Source organism: Muscardinus avellanarius (assembly GCF_963383645.1).
Source record: "Muscardinus avellanarius genome assembly, chromosome: 10".
Classification (NCBI taxonomy): domain Eukaryota; kingdom Metazoa; phylum Chordata; class Mammalia; order Rodentia; family Gliridae; genus Muscardinus; species Muscardinus avellanarius.
In genome coordinates, this window is record NC_137796.1 from 65,435,126 (window position 1) to 65,459,778 (window position 24,653).

The window sequence follows — 24,653 nt, forward strand, 5'->3', positions numbered from 1 at the left end:
CAATGGCCCCCTACAAGACCCAGACAGGGGAATGTGAGATCACTATGCCCCTTACCAGCAGGAAGCAGCTATAAGAATGACCTTCGCCCTTACTCCCACCCCAATGGGCCAATTATTAAACAAAAAAGGGGGAAATATTTGCATAAGTGCAGCCATTTTGAGACTCTTCCGCCACCATGTCAGCTTCTCAGAAACAGGGTGACCATAACTATGGGGAAAATAGCTCTGTAAATGTCAACCCCACCCCTAACATTTTTCCGTCTTTGTTTCCAGCCCTGGGGCCTTATAGGATCTATATTACCAAAGGACTGGGCAGCTGCTTTCTCTCTTCTTGCTAGAGGCAGCCTGTCAGGTCTGCCTGACTTTGAACTCTTCCTTTCCAGTCTTGGTGTTTGTGTGATATGTCCTGAGCACTCATCCTTTCAAGGACCTCAGCATCCTTTGCTTCCATGGTGAAAAGAATTTCAGCACACACCAGTAAGAGATAAAGATAGAGGTTTTATTTAGGAAAAGTGTGGATACATGCTCAAGGGAGAATGTGGGCCACCTTGAGAATACGAGAGGCCCTTGGGGGGTCTTTGTAATCTAATTCTTTTATAGGGGACTCTGAGAGGAGTGGTTAGGAGCACATGGTGGGGATAGGGTAACATGGGATGGCCAGTCTCCTTTCCTTGAATCATTAGGTTCTCACCATTTCATTGGTGGGTGCTAGGTGATGCCTGGGTTGGACAAAAGGTGAAACTTGCTTTGAGATTTTTCTGATAACCAAGAATCCTAGGAAGTTGAGATGTGAAGATAGGGTGCTGGGCTGGACAAACGAGAGCCATGTGTGGTGGTGCATGCTTGTAATCCCAGCATTTGGGAGACTGAGACAGGAGGATGACAGTTTACAGACAGCCTCAGCTCCTTAGTGAGGCCTTTTGCAACTCAGTGAGGCCCTGTTTCAAAATTAAAAAAAAAAATAGTGTTGGGTGTACCAGTATTAAAAAATGGCCTAAAAAGATTTGAAAAAGAAGTTTTGATATTAATATAATAATATAATAATATATATTATATATATATTGTATATCTAATCGGTTTATAGAAAGGAGAGCTTAGATCTGTAAAAGGAAAAGCAGCTATGGCCTTGTTACTACCAGGCATTCAGGTAGCTGTTATAGTACAGAGTACCCTCAATAAAAGTAATTAGCAAGTGGATAGAGGAGTTGGGACCTAGGACTTTCACATTCTAAAAACAGGTTTCCATAATAAATGATACATAGCAAGAAGCTAAAAATTCCCCAAGAGTATGGGAGGAGGGTACTGACCTTTGTGAAAGGGGAGCAGATACCATGTGGCCCCTGACCTTGTGAGTCATTCTGGTCTTAACAAAGCAACCTAGGCTTATACCTGCAGTTAGGTGGAAAGGGTTTTTGCCAGGCCAGAAATCCCCATAAGTATAACAAAAGAGGCCTGCATGGAATTAAGGGGTGGACTTACACCTAGGTCAGGGGATTACGTGGTAGAGCAAGATGGGGGACTATGTATCTATAAAAACTGTTTTGTATTTTAAACTCTGGTGACTTCATTTCAGGCCACCCCCCTATACTATCCCGGGATAGTACAGGGCTGTAAACTATCTCCTATATTTCTATCTTTGTAACAATAAACTTATTTAAGTTTTCAACAAGAGTTCCAACTAGTGTTATATCTATCCTAGTTCTGAACAAGAACCCACATCTATGGAGAGCAGTTTCCGGGAACCTAAAAGAGTTCCTGGGAACAGTTCATCAAACCATAACACTGGGGATGTAGCTTGGAGGAAGAATGCCCTTGGGTTCCATAAAAAAAAAAAGTGTAGGCATAACCTCTTGAGGACCTAAGAAAAGCACAGGTCACTTGGGCTATTATAATGAAAAGAGTGTAGGTCAGGCCTAAGGAAGACATTTGCCTGAGAAAAGAAGAGGTTAAATAAGATATTATAATTAAAAGTGTGGCCCATTAAGGGCTTTTGTCTAAGAAAGAGCAGACCCTGTATGGTGAAGTTAAGGATTATGAAGTTTTCATGTTTAAATAAAACATTTATTTATTTATTTATTTATTTATTTGTTTGTTTGTTTGTTTGTTTGTTTGTGATCCTGGGGATGGAACCCAGGGGCATTCAACCTCTGAGCTACACCCCCAGCTCTATTTTTATTCTTTATTTTGAAACAGGGTCTCACTAAGTTGCAAAGGGCCTCACTAAGTAGCTGAGGCTCTCCGCGAACCCCGGGTCTTCCTGTCTCAGCCTCCCAAATGCTGGGATTACAAGTGTGCGCCACCACACCTGACCAAAGCTTTTATGTTTTGAAACTATATTTTCCCTTTCCCTCCCAATTTGTTTCCTTTCCACCTGATATTTTATTTCTCCTATCCTACTCAGTGTGATGAAATCTCACATTGACCTGCTCTGCCGAATATAGTACAATAAGATATTTTGAGACACAACAGTCATCCAACCTTTTTTTTTTGTACTGAGGAACTGAGGATTGAACCCAGGAGTATTCTACCTCTGAGATACACCCCAGCTCCTATTTATTTATTTATTTATTTATTTATTTATTTATTTAAAGTACTGGGGATGGAACCCAGGGGCATTCTACCTCTGAGCTACACCCCCAGCCCCATTTATTTTTATTCTTTATTTTAAACAGGATCTCACTGAGTTGCAAAGGGCCTCACTAAGTAGCTGAGGCTGTCCACCAACCATGATCCTCCTGTCTCAGCCTCCCATGCTGGGATTACAAGTGTGTGCCACCATGACTGGCTTGTTTTATTTGTCTTATTTGTGGTGCTGGGATTGACCCTAGGGACATTCTGTGTCTGACTTAACACACCCTATTTTATTTTTATTTTGAAACAGAATATCACTAGGTTGATGAGAATCTCACTACTTGCTGAGGCTATCTTCTTTTCTCAGCCTCCCAAGCGCTGACATTACAGTCGTCTACTACCACACCCAACTCTATTTTATTTTATGAAACGGGGTCTTGCTAAATTGCCGAGGGTCTCACTAAATTGCTGAAGCTGGCTTTAAACCTAAGACCCTTCTATGTCAGCCTCCCAAGTACCAGAATGACAGGTATGGATCACAAGTTATCCAGCTTGAACAGTTGTTTTGAAAGTTTGGATCATGGAGCCGCACTCCTGGGCAACCTAGAGGTACAGGGTTCTACAGGAAATCAGTGTACCTGGTACAGAGCAGAACCAGAATAGAGATACAGGACTCAGAAAAGGCCCGGGGACCCCAGATCATGTTGGTAGGTCAGGTCCCTTCCCCTCCCCTCACGGGACAGGAGGCTGAACCCCGGAAGCCAGAAGCAGAGATGTCATCATGGGGCAGACTCCAAATGCCCTGAGACTCCAGATGTCACAAGAGGGCCGGCATTCCCATGCCACTAGCCCCACCCCAAGACCCAGGCTACATAAATACCCTCACTTCCTCTCTGCAGCGTGACTCTGCTGACCTGTCATCAGTCCCTTCCCCCATGGTTGGCAGGCCTCACCCAAAGGTGGCAATTAAAGAGGCCTAGTCTCACACAATAACTTGGCTGGTTTTTTAACTTCTTTGTGACCCCCGACTCAATTTCAAAGTTACACATATGGCCCTGCAAGGATGCTTCGAGTATGCTGAGTGGGATGGAGAGTACTAGCAATGGCCACAAATGGGTGCCCCTTCAGTGATTGTTTCCTGGACCTCCTTTAGAGAGCTAAGCTGCATCACACAGCAGATGTATCATCTCATTAGCCTTCAAACATCCTCAGCAGTCGCCCTCCCCTTCTTTCTGGAGGCAGGATTCCTCCCTCCTGCTCCGAAAGGCCCCTGGATTTCTGACCTGCAGCGCACACACTCAGCTTCAGCTATGGTAACCCCAGAGTTATGCAGTGTACAGTCCAGACAACTGTACTTGGGGCCCTGATGCCCTTGCTCTGTGATCCTGCTGAGTTCTGTGAGGATCGCTTTATGGGTGATACAATGTCTCATTTCTTTCCTCCCATTATCTTTTAAATTCTTCAAGGATAAAATGAAAACAGAGTTCTACCTATGTCCCCCACCCCCTCACTCCCATACCCCGGAGAGGGGAAGAAACTTGGAGGCTCTGACAGCACTCCATTTAATAAATAAAACAAATTGCCTGGCTTATTATGACTGGGCTTCTATACAAGGCTGGATCATTATGCAGAGCTTGAGGAATCAGCCTATAATTATGCAGAATCCCTGGAACCAGCCAAGGAATTTCACGCAGCTGGCTAATGTGCCAGAGCTCTTAGAATCAGCAGGGTAATTATAGTGGAGTCCCTGGGACTCACTGGGTAATTACCATGTATCATGAAATCAGCAGTGATAACAGAAGGGTCCTGAACACAGGTGTCAGGCAGTGCCTGAAGACCATGGGGACTGTCAAACTCAGAGGAGAGGGATGTTCCTAGCACCACAAGGGGTCTCCAAGGCAGGGGACATCCCTACCACAAAGAATCACCGTGTCCAAGTATCAATAGTACTGAATTCATGAAGTTCTTTAAAAAAATTTTTTTTTCTGGTACTGGGGATTGAACCAGGGGCATTCTACCTCCGAGCTACACCCCCCACCAGCCCTATTATTTATTCTTTATTTTGAAACAGGGTCTCATTGAGTTGTGAAGGGCCTCACAAAGTAGCTGAGGCTGTCTGCAAACTGCAATCCTCCTGCCTTAGCCTCCGAAATGCTGAAATTCTGTGTGTGTGTGTGTGTGTGTGTGTGTGTGTGTGTGTGTGTGTGTGTGTGAATGAGGATGGAACACAGGGACATTCTACCTCTGAGCTATACCCCCAGCCCTATTTTTTATTCTTTGTTTTTTGTTGTTGTTGTTGTTTTGTGTTTTTGTTTGTTTGTTTGTTTTTGCAGGGATAGGTATAGAACCCAGGAAAATTTGACCTCCGAGCTACACCCCCTACCCTATTTTTTTCTTGAAACAGGGTCTCACTAAGTTACGGAGGGCTTCACTAAGTAGCTGAGGCTGTCCACAAACTGTCATCCTCCTGTCTCAGTCTCTCGAATGCTGGGATTACAAGCGTGCACCACCACGCCCGGCTTTATTCTTTATTTTGAAACAGAGTCTAACTGAATTGCAAAGGGCCTCACTAAGTAGCCAAGGTTGTCCACAAATCGCGATCCTCCTGTCTCAGCCTCCCAAATGCTGGGATTACAAGTGTGTGGTGGCACACCCTGCTAAATTCTTTAATAGTTTTTTTTATGGTGGTACTGGGAATTAAACCCAGGGGCATTCTACATCTGAGCTATACCTCCAGCCCTATTGTTTATTCTTATTTTATTTTATTTTGTGTGTGTGTGTGTGTGTGTGTGTGTGTGTGTGTGTGTGTGTTGCTGGGGATTGAACCCAGAGGCATTCTACCTTTGAAATACACCCCCAGCCTGAATTTTTTTTAATTTTTAATTTTGAAACAGGCTCTCACTAAGTTACAGAGTGCCTCACTAAGTAGCTAAAGTTGGCTGCGAACCACGATCCTCCTGTCTCAGCCTCCCGAATGCTGGGATTGCAAGCATGTGCCACCACACTCGGCAATTGTCTAGATTTTAAAACTGTAGTTTCCTTTTCCTTCCCAGATTTCCTTCTTTCTACCTATTAATTTTATTTCTCCTATCCTACCTTAGAGATGTCTCCTGTGGGCCCCATGATGAGGGAGCCCAGAACCTGTGCCCCCTGCCTAAGAGAGCAGGGACCGCCCGAGCTGGGCTTCCATACAAGGAGGCAAAGCTGAGCTCCTGCCTGGCAGAAGGAAACTTCTTTCCAAATAGGAACAGGGCTCACGCGCACAAAGCCGAAAATGGCAAACATGCCGCGCCCCATGCCAGTGAGGTGATTCCTTAAATAAAATCTCCTTCCCACTAGCTCTTTGCCAGGTGCCCAAATGATTCTTTTTTTTTCCCCCCCTTTCTTTCTTTTATTAACTAAAAGAGACTGACAAACCCGTGGGTGAGAAGGTTGTTACAGGCTGAACATTTCTCCAATGTTTCATTATGCAAATTTTCAATCATAATGAGGAATAGAAAGAATCTTACAGGGCTATTCACAATAGTAATAATCTAGGTGCCCATTCAGAGGTGGCTAAGTGGATAAGCAAAACAGAGTCCAGCCACACAACTGAATATTATTTAACCTTAAAGATTTGGGGGGGGGTCGGTCATGCTTGTTATCTCAGCATTTGGGAGGCTGAGACAGGAGGATCGCAGGTTCATGGCCAGTCTCAGCTACTCAGTGAGGTCCTTTGCAACTTAGTGAAACCCTGTTTCAAAATAAAGAATAAAAAATAGGGCTGGGGGTATAGCTCAGGGGTAGAATATCCCTGGGTTTAACCCCCAGAAGCCCCCCCCAAAAAGAGGAGAGGGTACCAGGTGTAGTGGCAGCCGGGTATAGTGGCGCACGCTTGTAATGCCAGTACTTGGGAGGCTAATACAGGAGGATGGCGGGTTTGCAGCCAGCCTCAACTACTTAGTGAGGCACTCTGCAATTTAGTAAGACCATGTTTCAAATTAAAAAATGAAAAATAGGACTGGGAGTATAGCTTGGAGGTAGAATGCCCCTGGGTTCAATCCCCAGTATGCAAAAAAAAAAAAAAAAAAAAAAAAAAGATCTGGGGATGTAGCTCAGAGGTAGAATGCCAAGGGCTCAATTGCTAGTACTACAATACATACATACATACATACATACATACATAGCCAGGCGTGGTGGCGCACATTTGTAATCCCAGTACTTGGGAGGCTGAGACAGAAGGATCGCAGGTTCTCAGCCAGCCTCAGCCTCAGCTACTTAGTGAGGCCTTTTGCAACTTAGTGAGACCATGTTTCAAAGTAAAAAATGAAAAATAGGACAGGGGGTGTAGCTCAGAGGTAGAATGCCCCTGGGTTCAATTCCTACTTAAACACATACACACACAAATCAACAACTTAGTGAAACCCTGTTTCCAAATAAAATATAAAACAGGTCTGGGACTGCAGTCCAGAGGTAGAAGGCCCCTGGGTTCCATCCCCAGTACCACAAAATAAATAAATAAATAAATACATAAATAAAATGAATGGTTAATTTTGTACTATAGGAATTTTCCCTCAATACAAATAAAATAAAGTCAGGCATGGTGGTGCATGCTTGTAATCCCAGCATTTGGGAGGCTGAGACAGGAAGATCCAGGTTCACAGCCAGCTTCAGCTACTTAGTGAGGCCCTTTGCAACTCAGTGATACCCTGTTTCAAAATAAAGAATTAAAAAAATAGGCTGGAGGTGTAGCTCAGAGGTAGAATGCCCCTGGGCTCCATCCCCAGTACCACAAAAATAAATAAATACATATATACATAAATATAAAAATAAAATAATTGGGTAAAGGCTAATTGGGTGATGTGTGCATGTATGTCTCCACCATCTTTTATCCCATCAAGATGTATGACTACAGTGCACCAATAAAAATTTTAAAATAAAAATAAAATAGTAGCTGGGTGTGATGGCACACATGTATATTCCCATATTCCCAGTACTTGGGAGGTTGAGATAGGAGGATCACAGGTTCAAAGCCAGCCTCAGCAACTTAGACTCTCAGAATTCTAATTTTTTTTTTTTTTTTTTTTTTTTTTTTTTTTGGTGGTAGTGGGGTTCCTGGAAGCCCTTCTACCTCCGGTCTATACTCCCAGAACTATTCTTTATTTTTATTTGGAAACAGGGTCTCTTAAGTCAGTGCGGCTGGCTTCGAACCTGCGCGATCCTCCTGTCTCTGCCTCCCAAGTGTGGGGATTACAAGGGTGCACCACCACGCAGGGCTGCAATCTTTTTTTTTTTTTTTTTTTTTTTTTTTTTTTGGTGATACTGGAGTTCCTGGAAGCCCTTCTACCTCCAGGCTACACTCACAGACCTATTTTTTTTTTATATTTTTATTGGGAAACAGGTCTCTTAAACCAGTGTGGCTGGCTTCGAACCTGTGCGAGCCTCCTGTCTCTGCCTCCCAAGTGCAGGGATTACAAGTGTGCGCCACCACGCCCGGCATAATTTTTTTTTTTAAAAAGGGCTATGGGTGTAGTTAGGAAGTAGAATGCTCCTGGGTTCAATTCCCAGTACCACAAAATAGATAAATAAATAATAATGAAATAGTAATATTAGCCAGGCATGGTAGCACAGGCCTGTAATCCCAGTACTTGAGAGAGGCTGAGACAGGAGGATTACAGATTTCGATGACAGCCTCAGCAAGTAGTGAGAATCTCATCAACCTAATGAGACATTATTTCAAAATAAAGATAAAAAATAAGCCGGACGTGGTGGCGCACGCTTGTAATCCCAGCATTCGGGAGGCTGAGACAGGAGGATTGCGGTTCACGGCCAGCCTCAGCTACTTAGTGAGGCCCTCCGTAACTTAGTGAGACCCTGTTTCAAAATAAAGAATAAAATATAGGGCAGGGGGTATCATTTGGAGGTTGAATGCCCCTGAGTTTGATCCCCAGGCCCACAAAGAAAGAAAGAAAGAAAGAAAGAAAGAAAGAAAGAAAGAAAGAAAGAAAGAAAATAGGGCTGGGAGTGTAGCTCAAAGGTACAATGGCTCTGATTTTATATATACTTTATATAAGTGATATATAATAAATGATATATTATATATAAAGTATATATATATATATATAATAAAATTTTAAAAAGAGCTGGAGGCATAGCTCAGAGGTAGAATATCCCTGGGTTTCATTTCCAGTAGTGGGCGTGGTGGTGCACACTTGTAATCCCCATGCTTGGGAGGCGGAGACAGGAGGATCGCGCTGGTTCGGAGCCAGCTACGCTGGCTTAAGATACCCTGTTTCCACATTAAAAAAAAAAAAAAGTAAAAAAAAAATAGGTCGGGAGTGTAGCCCGTGGGAGTGTATCCCGGAGGTGGAAGGGCTTCCAGGAGCCCCAGTACCACCAAAAAAAAAAAAAAAAGGTATAATGATATTATCATTATAGCTGTGATTTTTGTGTGTGTGTGTGTGTAACTAGGAATTGAACCCAGGTGCCTTCTACCACTGAGCTACACCCCCGGCCCTATTTTTCATTTGTTACTTTGAAACATGATCTCACTAAGTTGCAGAAGGCCTCACTAAGTAGCTGAGGCTGGCTGAGAACCTGCGATCCTCCTGTCTCAGCCTCCCAAGTGCTGGGATCACAAGCCTGCGCCACATGCATGGGTAGTTGCGATTTACTGAGCATTTTCTATGTGCCATGGTGAAACAGGGATGTCTCCTCTCATTAGGGTTCTTGTCCAGTGGTTCTTGATGAACGAAGCCTAACGACTAGCAAAGGATATGAAATGTGAAAGTTTATTTTATTTATTTATTTATTTTTTCGAGTCTGGGGATGGAACCCAGGGGCATTCGATCTCCCAGCTACAGCCCCTGCCCTATATATTTTTTATTCTTTATTTTGAAACAGGGTGTCACTAAGTCATGGAGGGCCTCACTAAGTAGCTGAGGCTGTCCGCGAACCGCGATCCTCCTGTCTCAGCCTCTCGAATGCTGGGATTACAAGTGTGCGCCACCACGCCCGGCTTTGAAAGTTTATTTTAAATTAGGGAAAGATAGAGGACAAAACAGCTTCCCTGCCAAAGAGCCCCCCACAAAGAGAATGACCTTGGCCCTTGGGGAGTGGGCTTTTATCCTTTCCTGAGGTTTTCTATCTGTTCTTTTTATGACTGGTCAAAATTGGGTTTTGGAGACCAATGACTTTTTCACAGTTTCGATCCTTAATTTGCTTTTTTTTATTTTTAGGCGGGGGGGTTGTTGTTTGCAGTACTGGAGATTGAGCCTAGAGGCATTCTACCTCTAAGTTATACCCCCAGTCCCATTTTATTTCTTATTTGGAAACAGCGTCTTGGTAAGTTACTGAGGTTGGCTTCAAACCTGTGGTCTTCCTGTCTCAGCCTCCCAAGTACTGGGATTACAAGCACGCATCCCCAGGCTTGGCTCTTGACCCTTAATTTGAATGATCATCTGTGCACTGGGCGGGGCCCTGATTCCCAGGTGCCCATCAGTTTCTCAACCTTCCTGCTTACTTCCCCCAATCTCACAGAAAGGGGGTTCAGATGACTGCTTTAATTCTTTCTGTCCCCAGGTCCTCTGCCCTGCCTTAACTGCCCATAGAACAGGCATTAATTTACTAGTTCTTGGCCCCTTAGCAGGTGGGGATAGTTACAGTGTTTGCAGCAGCAGGTATTCCAAACTGAGGCAAAATCCAGCATCTGAACCCAGGCTGTCTCTCAAGGCACTGGGTCTCTCCTTGCAAAAATCATCCTGCTGAGGTAGGAGAGAAGAAATAAAATATTAGGTAGAAAGGAGAAAACTTAGGAAGGAAAGGGAAAAATGGTTTTAAAATCTGGAAAATTCATAATATCCACCCTACAAAATGTGTTCTGTTTTAGGCAGAAGCCTCAATGAGCCCAGGCCCTGAATCACAACTGACCCTCTCCCCCACCTGAGATTCCTGAGATGCTTAGTAAAAAAAGGGGTCCAAGAGGAACAAGGCCAGACACCACCCAGCCATGCCCAAAAAACACACTCACTCCCTCTCTCTCCCTCCCTCCCTCCCTCCCTCCCTCCCTCCCTCCCTCCCTCTCTCTCTCTCTCTCTCTCTCTCTCTCTCTCTCTCTCAAATTTGTTCTCTCTCTCTTTAGATTGCCTGCAAACATTTATCCCCACTTTTTCTAATAAAAACCTCTGTCTTAGCCAGGCGTGGTGGCGCACACTTGTAATCCCAGTACTTGGGAGGCTGAGACCAGAGGATCTCGGGTTTGTGACCAGCCTCAGCTACTTAGTGAGGCCCTTCGCAACTCAGCGAGAGACCCTGTTTCAGAAATAAAAAGACAGCCGGGCGTGGTGGCGCACGCTTGTAATCCTCGCGCTTGGGAGGCGGAGACAGGAGGATCGCGCAGGTTCGAAGCCAGCCGCGCTGGTGTCAGAGACCCTGTTTCAAAAATATAAAATAGGTCTGGGAGTGTAGCCCGGAGGTAGAAGGGCTTCCAAGAACCCCAGTACCACCAAAAAAAAATTAAAATTAAAATTAAAAATAAATAAATAAATAAATAAATAAAAATAAAAAGACAGCCGGGTGTGTTTGGTGCACATTTGTAATCCCTGTGCTTGGGAGGCAGAGACAGGAGGATTGTGCAGGTTCGAAGCCAGCTTTGCTGGCTTAAGAGACCCTGTTTCCAAATAAAAATATAAAAAATAGGTTTCTGGGAGTGTAGCCCAGAGTTAGAAGGGTTTCCAGGAACCCCAGTACCACCAAAAAATAAAAAAATAAAAATAAAAAAACTAAAAAATTAGGACTGGGGATGTAGCTCGGAGGTACAATGCCCCTGGGTTCAATCCCCAGTACCTCAAAAAAAATAAATAAAGTTAAAAATAGGAATAGGGGTGTAGCTTGGAGGTAGAATATCCCTGGGTTCAATCCCTGGTACTGCAGCCGGGCATGGTGGCGCACGCTTGTAATTCCCAGGTTTGGGAGGCTGAAACAGGAGGATCGCACAGGTTCAAAGCCAGCCTCAGCTACTTAGTGAGGCTCTCAGCACCTTAGTGAGACCCTGTTTCCAAATAAAGTATAAAATAGGTCTGGGAGTGTAGCCCAAAAGTAGAAAGCCTCTGGGTTCCTGCAAAACAATCCAACAACAACTAAAAAAATCCCTCTATCTTTGTCTCAGTCTGGCGTGTGCTAAATTTTTTTTCTGCTATGTAAGCCAAGAACCCCACGGAATTATCATGTTTTCCCAGGACACTGCCAAGGGGAGCAGAAGGATCATGGTGGTGGGGCACAGAAGACCCCACCCCTTCTGTTAGAGCCTGGAACAAAAGTGACTCCATCTTGATCAGAATTCCCAAGCCTTGCTCAACGCTCCCTCCCCTGCTTCTACAAATGTTCCCCTAAGACTTGCCTGTAAGCCCCTTGCTTATCAGACCCTTCTGCTTACCAGAAAGCCTCACTGTCTTGCTTAACCCTGATTAATCAAAGCCCCCTCCCGCAGTTAGCCATCACTTTCCGATCTGTAGGATCTCCCCTTGGCCTCCCCCCTTGCACATAGCTAACTACCATCCTCCTCCCTGTAGAATTTCTCCCTAAACATAACCTATATAAACTTCTAATCTGTAAGGAGACATGGGTTCCGTGTTTTCTGCAGCCTCCCCATCCCCCCATGAGTTTTATCCCCAAAAAACTTGTTCTGCCAATGGGCCCCAGCCCTGTCTCCTTCCTCCTGAGCCTTTCACCTCCCCGTGAGCTGTTGCTGCTCCTATGCTCTGTCTAGGTTTCCTATAATTTATGGATTTCGTTGCACTTTTCAGCAAGTATGAAAATGAGAGGCAGGAAAAGCATGGAGAGGGAAGGCAGACCAAAATACATTTTTTTTCCAAAATACATTTTAAAATCCCTGAATGCTTTTTTTTTTTGTGTGTGTGTGTGTGTGTGTGTGGTACTGGGGGTGGAACCCAGAGGCTTTCTACCTTCGGTCTATACTCCCAGACCCATTTTTATATTTTATTTGGAAACAGGGTCTCACTAAGTTGCCGAGAGCCTCACTAAGTAGCTGAGGCTGGTTTTGATCCTCCTGTCTCAGCCTCCCAAGCGCGGGGATTACAAGCGTGCGCCACCACGCCGGCTCCCTGAATGCTTCTTTTCCTGTCAGCCCAGGTGAGGCATACCTGTCTGGGATGTCTCCTGCCCCCTGCCCCCAGTATTGAGGATTGAATCCAGGGACATTCTAGCTCTGAACTACACCCCAACCCTATTTTATTGATTTTTTTTTTTTTTTGAAATAGGGTCTCACTAAGTTGCATAGAGCCTCACTAAGTAGCTGAGGCTGGCCACATACCTGCCATCCTCTTGTCTCAGCCTCCCAAGGACTGGGATTACAAGTGTGCACATCACCAGCCCAGGCCTGAGAGTCTTTTTTTTTTTTTTTTTTTTTTTGATACTGTGACTTGAACCTAGGGGTATTCTACCTCAAAACTACACCCCCTGAGCCGGGTGTGGTGGCGCACGCTTGTAATCCCCACGCTTGGGAGGAGGAGACAGGAGGATCGCGCAGGTTTGAAGCCAACCCCTCTGGCTTAAGAGACCCTGTTTCCAAATAAAAAGTATAAAATAGGTCTGGGAGTGTAGCACTGAGGTAGAAGGGTTTCCAGGAATCCCAATACCACCAAAACAACAACAACAACAACAACAACAACAACAACAACAACAGCAACAACAAACAAAAACCAAAAAACAAAAACAAAAACAAAAAACTATACCCCTAGCCCTTTTTAATTATTTATTTATTTATTTATTATTATTTTTTGTGGTGCTGGGGATTGAACCCAGGGGCATTCTATCTCCAAGCTACACTCCCAGCCCTAATTTTTATTCTGTGTGTGTGTGTGTGTGTGTGTGTGTGTGTGTGTGTGTGTGTGTTTCAGGGGATGGAACCCAGAGGCCTTCTACCTCTGGACTATACTCCCAGACATATTTTATATTTTTATTTGGAAACAGGGTCTCACTACGATGCTAAGAGCCTCACTAAGTAGCTAAGGCTGGCTTCGAACCTGTGCGATCCTCCTGTCTCAGCCTCCCACACGCTGGGATTACAAGTGTGTACCACCACACCCAGCCTTGTTCTTTATTTTTTTATTTTTTTATTTTTTTTTCTTGTTCTTTATTTTGAAACAGGGTCTAAGTTGCTAAGAGAGTCATGAAGTAGCTGAGGCTGGCTTTGAACTTGTACGACCCTCCTGTTTTAGCTTCCCAAGCATGGGGATTATAGCCTGTGCCACCACGCCCAGCTTTACTACTTATTTATTTATTTATTTATTTATTTATTTATTTATTTATGGGGTTTTTTTCTTTTGCAATACCGGGGATGAAACCCAGGGGCATTCAACATCTGCGCTACACCCCCAGCCCTATTTTTTTATTCTTTATTTTGAAATAGGGTCTCACTGAGTCGCAAAGGGCCTCACTAAGTATTAGCTGAGGCTGTCCGTGAACCACGATCCTCCTCATTCAGCCTCCCAACCGCTGGGATTACAGGTGTGTGCCACCATGCTCGGTTTTACTTTTTATTTTGATACAGAATCTCCCTAAGTTGCTGAGGGTCTCACTAAGTTGCGGAGGCTGGCTTGGAACCTACGATCCTCCTGTCTCAGCCTCCCGAATATACTGGGATGACAGACGCTGGATGCCTTACAGAGGGAATCTGAGGTCCTGTGAGGCGAGGCTGCCTTTTTCTTGGCCAGGAGCACATCACTACATGCCTGTCGTGCTATTAATAAAACAGTTTGATTTTCGTCTCACCTGCTGAAGCTCAGTGCATCTGCAGCAGCGGGGCCCACACATATTTCCTGCCAAGCTCCATTCACAGCCTCGTTCCTAGAATCGCTTAAAACTTCTCAAGAGCTTCTATTGCTTGAAAATAAACTCCAAACTTCTCTCCTGTGCTTCTAGATCCTGCAGAGGTGCGCCGCTTCCCCACCTCCCCAGCCTCCTCCTTCAGTGTGGGGCATCCCTGTTCCCTGCAGCACATACAGCACCACAGGCCGAACGCCTCTAGGTTCCTTCAGCGCTAGGCTTGTCCCTACCCCGGGATCTTTGCATATGCTGAAACAGCTGGTGCTATCTGGCCTCAGCTTTTCCTCAGGCTTTAGGGACCATCTTCCATCACTTTCTCAAAAACATCTTTCCTAGCCATCCCAAATAAAATAGGTCCCTCATTCTTCTCCAGAGCTCCTGGCTCACCCATCGTAGCCCCTCCCACACTGTGTAATCATATGAGTGGTTCTGTGTGTCCTCCACGTGACTAGCACAAGAGTGTAAAAAGGCCTCCAAGAGCCAGGTGTGGTGGCGCACGCTTGTAATCCCAGCATTTGGGAGGCTGAGACAGGAGGGTCGTGGTTCATGAACAGCCTCAACTACTTAATGAGGCCCTTTGCGCCTCAGTGAGACCCTGTTTCAAAATAAAGAATAAAAAATAGGGCAGGGGGGTTAGCTTGGAATGCCCCTGGTTTCCATCCCCAGTACTGCCAAAAAAAAAAAAAAAAAAAAGCCTCCAAAGAAGGACAGGCAGAGCCATGGGAAGGCAGATTCCCCTCTCTGCCTCTCTGGTCCTCTTCCCCCGTATCACAGTCTCAGTCAAATCATGAGAGTCACCAGGCAAGACCCAAGGTCTTCCTGGATCTCTCTGTCCTCTGTATCTTTCTCAATCTATCTCCCCATGTCTGTCTGTCTGCCTGCCGGCTGGCTTCTCTCTCTCTCTCTCTCTCTCTCTCTCTCTCTCTCTCTCTCCCTCCCTCCCTCCCTCCCTCCCTCCCTCCCTTCCTCCCTCCCTGTTCCTCTCTCTCTCTTCACCACTTGAAGACACAGGCAGAAATATTAGGGGTCTTGAGCCTGCAGGAGAGACGTCAGAATGCCTTCCTCTGGGGCCCCAGGGAGTCCTTGCTGAGCCTGCACAGCGCAGTCTATGTCAGTGGATAACCGTGCTGGGCGGATCTGGCGGGCCAAATCCAGAACGTGCAGCCTAGAGGCTTCTTTTCTTGCACTTGAGGCATTGAAAAGGGAGCCCGGGAGCTCTCGGGCGGGTTTGCCGCATCTGCAGGTCCTGGCAGGGGCCCCTGCTCAGGAAGGAAGGCTGCTGGAGCCGGCAGGACTCGGGCCGCAGCTCTGGATCTCGCCACTAGGTGGCAGTATAAACCCCACCATTGTGCGGCCCATGCTGTCTCCTGACCCTGACCACAACCCTAGGAGGGAAAATAGCCCCAGCCCAGGACAGTCACCACAGTAGTTTCCTATTACCACGGTCATAAATCACCCGTGCATACACATAATCCCAGTACTTGGGAGGCTGAGACAGGAGGATCGCAGGTTCTTGGCCAGCCTCAGCTACTTAATGAGGTCCTCCACAACTTAGACTGTTTCAAGATAAAGAATAAAAAATAAGGCTAGAGGTGTAGCTCAGAGATAGAATGCTTCTGGTCTTAATCCCTAGTGCCTCCTAAAATAAAAATAAAATAAAAATAAAAAGGACCGGGAGTGATGGTGCCCACTTATAACCCCAGCATGTGGGAGGCTGAGACAGGAAGATCACGGTTCACACACAGCTTCAGCTACTTGGTGAGGCCCTTTGCAACTCAGTGAGACCCTGTTTCAAAATAAAGAATAAAAAATAGGTCTGGGACTGTAGCTCAGAGATACAATGCCCCTGGGTTCCATCCCCAGTACTGCAAAATGAATGAATAAGTAAGTAAGTAAGTAAGTAAGTAAGTAAGTAAGTAAATAAATAAATAAATAGGCCAAACATAGTGGCATATACTTGTAATCCCAGCATTTGGGAGGCTGAGAGAGGAGGATTGAGGTTCACGGACAGCCTCAGCAACTTAGTAAGGCCCTTTGTAACTCAGTGAGACCCTGTTTCAAAATTAAAGAATAAAAAATTGGGCTGGGGATATAGCTTGGAGGTAGAATGTTCCTGGGTTCCATCCCCAGTAACACAGAAGAAGAAGAAGAAGAAGAAGAAGAAGAAGAAGAAGAAGAAGGAGGAGGAGGAGGAGGAGGAGGAGGAGGAGGAGGAGGAGGAGGAGGAGGAGGAGGAGGAGAAAAAATATAAAGGACTGGGAGTATAACTCGGAGGTCAATGGCCCTGGATTCAATCTCCAGTACCTAAATAAAAAAGTAAACAAACAAATAAAAAATAAATAAATATAAAAAGTAGATTTCTGGGCTGGATATGTAGCTCAATGGTCACGTTCTTTCCTAGAGACTGCAGGTTCAATTTCTAGTACCACACACACAATACATACACACACACACACACACACACACACACACACACACACACACATATATATATATATATATTCAGATTGCTTTTTTTAAGTAAGATTTTAATTTTAGGATAATTTTATATATAAGGATAAGTGGCAAAGCTAGTAGAGAGAGTTCCTACACACATTCACCCAGTTCCCCTGGTGCTGACATTTTTCATTTCATTATTACTAAGCTACATTTGTCCCAGCTAATGAACCAATATTGTTACAATGTGGGTAACTGAAGACCATATTTTACTGATTCCCTTTGCTTTGACCTAATGTGCCTTTTCTGTCCCAGGATCCCATCGAGGACAGCATGTTACATTTTTCTGTCCTATCTCCTCAGATTCCTCTTGGCTGTGATAGTTTCTCAGACTTTCTTTGTTTTTGATAACCTTGACAGTTCGGGGGAGTGCTGGCCAGGCCCTGGTAGAAGATGCATTTCTCAGGACTTGACTGGGACTATAGGTTTTGGGAAAGACTAGAGAGGTTAAAAGTCCTTCTTATAATATAACATATTATATCACAGGTATATACCTACTGCCAACAAAACTTAGGAGGTTGACCTTGACCACTGGGCTGAGGAAGCATTTGTCAAGATTTCAACTTTGTTTATTTATTTATTTTTGTGGTACTGGGGATGGAACCTAGAGGCATTCTACCTCTGAGCTACACCCACAGCCCTATTTTTTTTTTTTTATTCTTTATTTTGAAACAGGGTCTCACTGAGTTGCAAAGGGCCTCACTAAGTAGTAGCTGAGGCTGTCTACAAACCGCGATCCTCTTGTCTCAGCCTCCCAAATTCTGGGATTACAAGCGTGTGCCATCACGTCCAGCAAGTTTTTCAACTTTAAAACCACTTGTTGAGCCAGGTGTTCTGGCACACTCATGTAATCTCAGCGTTTGGGAGGCTGAGACAGGAGGATTGCAGTTCGAGGACAGCCTTAGCTTAGTGAGGTTCTTTGCAACTCAGTGAGAACCTGTTTCAAAATAAAGAATAAAAATAGGGCTGGGACTGTAGCTTGGAGGTAGAATGCCCTTGGGTTCCATCCCCAGTACCACACACACACAAAAAATCTCACTTGTTAGCCAGGAATCCCAGTACTTAGGAGGCTGAGACAAGAGGATTTCAGGTTTGCAGCCATCCTCAGCTACTTAGTGAAGCCCTCTGCAACTTAGTGAGACCCTGTTTCAAAATAAAGAGTTAAAAATAGGGATGGGGGTGTAGCTTGGAGGTAAAATGCCCCTGGATTCAATTCCTATTACCGGGGGGGGGGGGGATCCTGGCGTGGTGGCTCACAATTGTAATCCCAGTACTTGGGAGGCTGAGACAGGAGGATCCTGCAGGTTTGAAGCCAGCCTCAGCTACTTAGCAACTTAGTGAGACTCTGTTTCAAGATAAAATATAAAATAGGTCTGGGAGTGTATCTCGGAGGTAGAAAGTCCCTGAGTTCCATTCCCATTGCCCACACCCACACACACACACAAATGGGCTGAGTGTGTAGCTCAGAGGTTCTATCCCCAATATCATCAGATAAAAATAAAATATAAATAAAACTTGTTAATTCCTCTTTCATGCTTTAGAATGAAATCACTCCCAGGTATGGTAGTGTGGATCTCCTAACTTGGGAGGCTGAGACAGGAGGATCACAGGTTTGGGGCCAGCTTCAGTTTCTTAGTAATACCCTCAGCAATTTAGCGAGTCCCTGCTTCAAACATAAGAAATAAAGCCAGGTATGGCAGTGCACACCTGTAATCCTAGTACTTAGGAGGCTGGGACAGGAGGATCGAAGGTTCCAGGCCAGCCTCAGCAACCCAGGATGGCCCTTAGCAACTTAGTGAGACCCTGTTTCAAAGTAAAAAATAAAATAAGGAGGTGGAGGTGTTGCTCAGAGATAGAACACCCCTGGGTTCAATCTCCAGTCACACACACACACACACACACACACACACACACACACACACACTTGTTGCATACAGCAAACTGTACAAAACTTTTTTTTATTTTTATTTTTGCAGTACTAGGGATGGAACCAGGAGCATGCTATCTCTGAGCTACACCCTCAGCCCTATTTTTGTTGTTGTTTTTTGGGGTTTTTTGTTTTTGTTGTTGTTGTTGTTTTTGTTGTTTGGCAGTACTGGGGTTCCTGGAAACCCTTCTACCTCCAGGCTACACTCCCAGACCTATTTTTTTATATATATATTTTATTAGGAAATAGGGTCTCCTAAGCCAGCAAGGCTGGCTTCGAACCTGCGCGATCCTCCTGTCTCCACCTCCCAAGTGTGGGGATTACAAGCGTGCCCACCACGCCCGGCTTATTCTTTATTTTGAAACGGAATCTCACTGAGTTGCAAAGGGCCTTACTAAGTAGCTGAGGCTGTCTGCGAACCGTGATCCTCCTGTCTCATCCTCCCAAATGCTGGGATTACAAGTGTGCGCCACCACACCTGGCTTTTATTCTTTATTTTGAAACAGGGTCTCAGTGAGTTGCAAAGAGCTGACTCCTGTCTCAGCCTTCCAAATGTTGGGATTACAAACTGGTGCCACCATGCCCAGCTTAAAATGCACAATTTTTTTTTTTTTACGGTACTGGGGATGGAACCCAGGGGCATTCTGCCTCCGAGCTACACCGCCCCAGACCTATTTTTTATTCTTTATTTTGAAACAGGGTCTCACTGAGTTGCAATGGTCCTCACTAAGTAGCTGAGGCTGTCTGCGAATCGCGATCCTCCTATCTCAGCCTCCCAAATGCTAGGATTACAAGCGTGCGCCACCATGCTTGGCAAAGTGCACACATCTTAAGTGAGCCACAGAAGCATGCCCCTGTGTAACTCAAACCCTTATCAAGATACAGAACAATGGGCATCAGCCCCAGAAAACACCCTCAGCCCTTCCCAGGCAGCCTGGATCCCACACTCCCAGAGGCAACCACTGTTCTGATTAATTTTTTCTGCCAGATAGCTTTGTGTCTTCTAGAACACTGTCAAAACGGATGCACACAGTGTGCACTCTTTTGTGTCTGGCTTCTTTCACCCAGCAGAATAATTTTGGGACCATCCGTGTTTTTTCATACATATATTTTTCTTGCTGTGACCTATTCCATTGTGCAGCTATCCCATACATTTCTATCCTCCTATTTATGGACATGTAGGCGATTTCTTACACGAGGCTGTCATGAATGTGCTGCTATTCATTCTTGCACAATCCTTGGGGTGGAGATATGCGTTTGTTTCTTCTACGTAAATACCTGAGAGCAGAATTGTTAGCTCATTGGGAAGACGTAGGTTTAGATTTCTAAGAAACTCCTAGCTGGGCATTGTGGTGCATGCTCATAATCCCAGTACTTGGGAGGCTGAGATAGGCGTATCCAAGGTTTGAGGCCAGCCTCAGCAGCTACTTAGTGAGGCCCCGAGAAACTTAGTGAGACCCTGCTTCAAAATAAAAAATAAAATTGGGCTGCAGATGTGGCTCTGAAGTACATCTACACCAGTAATGTACCAATAGTGAACACGTTTCTGGTGTTCAGCCTTTCTGTCTTTGTATTTGGGGCCACTCACGGCTACTTTGGGATCTCATTGCGGTCAAACCCAGCTGTATTCATTACGTCCCTTCAAAGAAACAGAACTGACAGGAACGGTAGACAGATAGACAGACAGCAGAGGGGGTTGGATCACACAATTGCAGTGCCTGCGAAGTCCTACAACATGTTGTCTTCAAGATGGAGACCCCAGGAAGTCAGTGGTACAATTTGGTCCAAGTCCAAGGGCTGAGGAACTGGGAGCTCTGTGTCTTAGGTCAACTGCGACAGGAGGATTGCAGGTTCGAGGCTAACTTCAGCAACTTAGGGAGGCCCTGTTTCAAAATAAGCAATAAACTGGGCATGGTGGCTCATAGAGCCAGATAGCTAATAAGTGCTCAACAAATGCATAATAAAGGCGGGGTGTGGTGGCCCATGTCTGTATTCCCAGTACTTGGGAGGCTGAGACAGAATCTCAGGTTCAAGGCCAGCCTCAGCAACTTAGTGAGACACACAGAAATTTAGGGAGACCCTGCTTCAAACTTTTAAAAAATTTGCCAGGCGTGGTGGCGCGCGCTTGTAATCCCCACGCTTGGGAGGCTGACACAGGAGGATCGCACAGGTTTGAAGCCAGCCTCAGCTGCTTAGTGAGGCTCTCAGCAACTTAATGAGACCCTGTTTCCAAATAAAATATAAAAAAAAAAAGGTCTGGGAGTATAGCATGGAGGTAGAAAGCCTCTGGGTTCCACCCTCAGTACCACCAAAAAAAAAAAAAAAATTAGGCTGGGAGTGTAGTCCAGAGGTAGAAAGCCCCTGAGTTATATCCCTGGTACCACTAACAAACAAAGAAATAAACAAACAAACCAATCATAATAAGTAGCTAATGCAGACTGAACGCTCACTCTGGGGACCTTCTACACCGTTCACTTGTTCAATCTTATTTTTTTATTATTATTACTGGGGATTGAACCCAGAGGCATTCTACATCTATGCTACCCCTGCCTTGTGTGTTTGTTTGTTTGTTTGTTTTTGAAACAGGGTCTCTCTAAGTTGCTGAAACTGTCCTTGAACCTGTGATCCTCTTGTATCGATTCCCCAAGTGCTGGTATTATAGTTGTCCTCATCCCACGCCTGGCTCCACTTGCCAGTCTTTCCATCTTACAGAATGTGGAAACTGAGTCACAGAGGGTTGAGGGAGTTGTCTAAGGTGACGGGGCTGGTGAGCAGCAGAGCTGGATTGGCTGCAAAGTCCAAGCTCATGAACAAAGGGCATCCTTCATCTGGGTCACTGCTCAAACATTGCCCTCCTGGAGGGAGACTCGTTTACGGAGCATCTCCCCTAAGAAGCAACTAGCATCTTCCCACCACACTCTCAAAGCCTGCTGTCTGTCTGTCTGTCTGTCTGTCTGTCTCCCTCAATTTTTACTTCTTGTGGTTCTAGGGATTTAATCCAGCGGCATTCTACCTCCAAGCTATATCCCCAACCCTTCTTATTTTTTATTTTAAGACAAGATATTAGCCGGGCATGGTGGAATGTGCTATATGCTTGTAATCCCAGCATTTGGGAAGCTAAAACAGGAAGATCCGGGTTCACAGCTAGCCTCGGCTACTTAGTGAGGCCCTTTGCAACTCAGTGAGACTCTGTTTCCAAATAAAAAAATAGGGCTGGGAGTATTTCTCGGAAGTAGAATGCCCCTGGGTTCCATCCCCAGCACCACCAAAAAAAAAAAAAAAAAAAGACCGGGTCTTACTAAGTTACTGAGGATCTTACTAAAATCGCAGAGGCTGGCCTCCAACTTTCAGTCCTCTTGTGTTAGACTTCCAAATACTGGGTGTCATCTCCTCGCACCTGAGCCCGCCTCTCCCAATCCCGGAACATTCCTTGCCTCAGTGGGACACTGCGACTCTTTTGCTTGTTTCTGTTACCCCAGATGGTGAAAGCAGTGCCTGGGGCTTAGTAGACAATCAATAAATGTGTGTGGGGTGGATGGGCCAGTGAATCACAGTGACGGCTTTGATCGCTAATTGCACTTATTGGGGACCTACTATGTGCTAGGTACAGGACCAAGCACATGGAACTTGCTCCTGGGATTGTCCCAACACCCCGTAAACCAGTGAGCCTCCGAGAGTTTGAGCCTCTGGAGGAAGCTCACGTGGATTCCTTTGCCTGAGGCCCGCCTTCTCTTTCTGCTGGGAGTGCCGGCTGGGAGGTCTTCCTGGAGGAGGCCATGTCTCTGAGCCCCCTGGCTTCCCTCCTATTATTATTATTATTATTTTTTTTTTGCTGCTCCTTCACAGCTCGGTGGAGGGGGCCCTCCTCCTCTGCTGGCCCCTTGCAAGCCTGTGCTACTCAGTATCTGGCTAGACCAGGGCTTACAGACCAGCCAGCTCCAACCCACAGACAGGTTGATTCAGCCCACACAGTATACATTTTTTTTATTTGAATCAGTTTAACATTTTTATTTGAATCAGTTTAACATTTAAAAGCTGAGGGATTTTGCTTTTAAAAATATCCAGATTTGTGTCTTCTCTTAGAAATTTGGAACATCTGGCGATGCTGGGTCCCTCTTCCTATATGGCAAGCGCCGACTGAAATGAAATAGCATCCGCCATGTGGTCTGCGCCATCCTCTGCCAGGGGCTCTCGCGTCCTGAATTATACCTCTAGAACTTGAGACCGCTTGGGATTGCTATTCAGCCATGGACCCAAGAACTGTCCAAGAGCCACCCTGGAATAACCACCTGTCCTGCCCAGGAGAAACAGACAGGGAATGATGGCAGGGCATGGTTAAGTCAATAAATCTGTGTCAGAGAGCTCTGCAAGTCTCCATGCAGTGGAATGTATGCCTTGGGCTTAGTCAACATGGGCTGAGGCAATTCTCTACAGAGGCTTGCCTTCCGGAACCCAAGCCACACTTTACACTGTGCACAGATTTTTACACACATTCCAGAGTAGTCTATATACACAGGAAGGTCTGCATATATAGGAACTGTGTCCTGAGCTGGGTGTGGTGGTGCAGTTTTTTTGTTTTTGTTTTTGTTTTTGGTGGTACTGGGGTTTCTGGAAACCCTTCTACCTCTGGGCTACACTCCCAGACACCTATTTTTTTATATTTTTATTTGGAAACAGGGTCTCTTAAGCCAGCGAGGCTGGCTTCCAACCTGCACGATCCTCCTGTCTCCGCCTCCCAAGCGTGGGGATTACAAGCGTGCGCCACCACGCCTGGCTGTGGTGCAGCTTTTAATCCTAGTATTTGGAAGGCTGAGACAGGAAGATCGCTGGTTCAAAGCCAGCTTTAGCAACTTAGAGAGGTTCTCAGCAATCTAGTGAGACTCTGTTTCAAAATAAGAAATAAAATTGAGCTGGGGATGCAGCTTGGAGGTAGAATGCCTCAGGGTTAAACCCCCAATGCCACAAAATAAAGAATAAAAAATTGGGGTGGGGTGTAGCTAAGAGGTAGAATGCCCCTGGGGAAGGAGGAGGAGGAGGAGGAGGAGGAGGAGGGGGGGGGGAAGAGGAGGAGGACCACGACAACAACGAGGAGGAGGAGGAGCATGGTGGCACAACTTGTAATCCCAGTACTTGGGAGGCTGAGACAAGAGCATCGCAGGTTCCCAGCCAGCCTCAGCTCCCTAATGAGGCCCTCTGCAACTTAGTGAGACCCTGTTTCAAAAATAAAAGAATAAAGAATTGGGTTGGAAGCTGGGTGGTGGTGGCACAGGCCTGTAATCCCAGCATTTGGGGGGCTGAGACAGGAGGATCCTGGTTCTCGGAAGCCTCAGCTACTTAGTGAGGCCCTTTGCAACTCAGTAAAACCCTGTTTCAAAATAAAGAATAAACAGTAGGGTTGGGGATATAGCTCGGAAGCAGAATGCCCCTGGGTTCCATCCCCAGTACCGAAAACAAAACAAACAAACAAAAAAAGTAGTCCTTAAACAAGTTAGAAAGAGTGGAAGGGGCTGGTGTGGTGGTGCAATCTTGTAATTTCAGTTTCTGATAGGCTAAGACAGGATGATCGCAGGTTGAGACTAGCCTCAGGAATTTAGGGAGACCTTCCCCAACCTAGTGAAACCCTATTTCAATATTTAAAAAGGGGGCTGGGGATGTAGGTCGGAAATAGAACCCCCCTGGGTTCAATCCCTCGTGCCTGACCCCCCCCCCTCTCTCTCTCACACACACACACACGCACACACACACGTGCGAGTGGGAGGGGGATTATTTTACCCAACAGAGGCGTTCTTTACAGACGAGGGCGTGCTTATGCACAGAGGTGAGGGATTTTCATTGA

At 45.6% G+C, this 24,653-nt stretch overlaps 2 protein-coding genes across 2 annotated transcripts in view; one reads left to right on the forward strand and one right to left on the reverse strand.

Moving 5' to 3' along the window:
- Positions 1-5,868, reverse strand: part of LAIR1 (leukocyte associated immunoglobulin like receptor 1) — a gene marked incomplete at both ends in the record, with an annotated part of 29,158 nt that extends 23,290 nt beyond the window's left edge. The window contains one exon of the mRNA XM_080702839.1: positions 5,830-5,868. Within this exon, the coding sequence (XP_080558965.1) occupies positions 5,830-5,868 (39 nt within the window). The remainder of the gene's footprint in view (positions 1-5,829) is intronic.
- Positions 1-24,653, forward strand: part of LOC308268624 (leukocyte immunoglobulin-like receptor subfamily A member 5) — a gene marked incomplete at both ends in the record, with an annotated part of 464,412 nt that overhangs the window by 126,828 nt on the left and 312,931 nt on the right. The window lies entirely within an intron of this gene.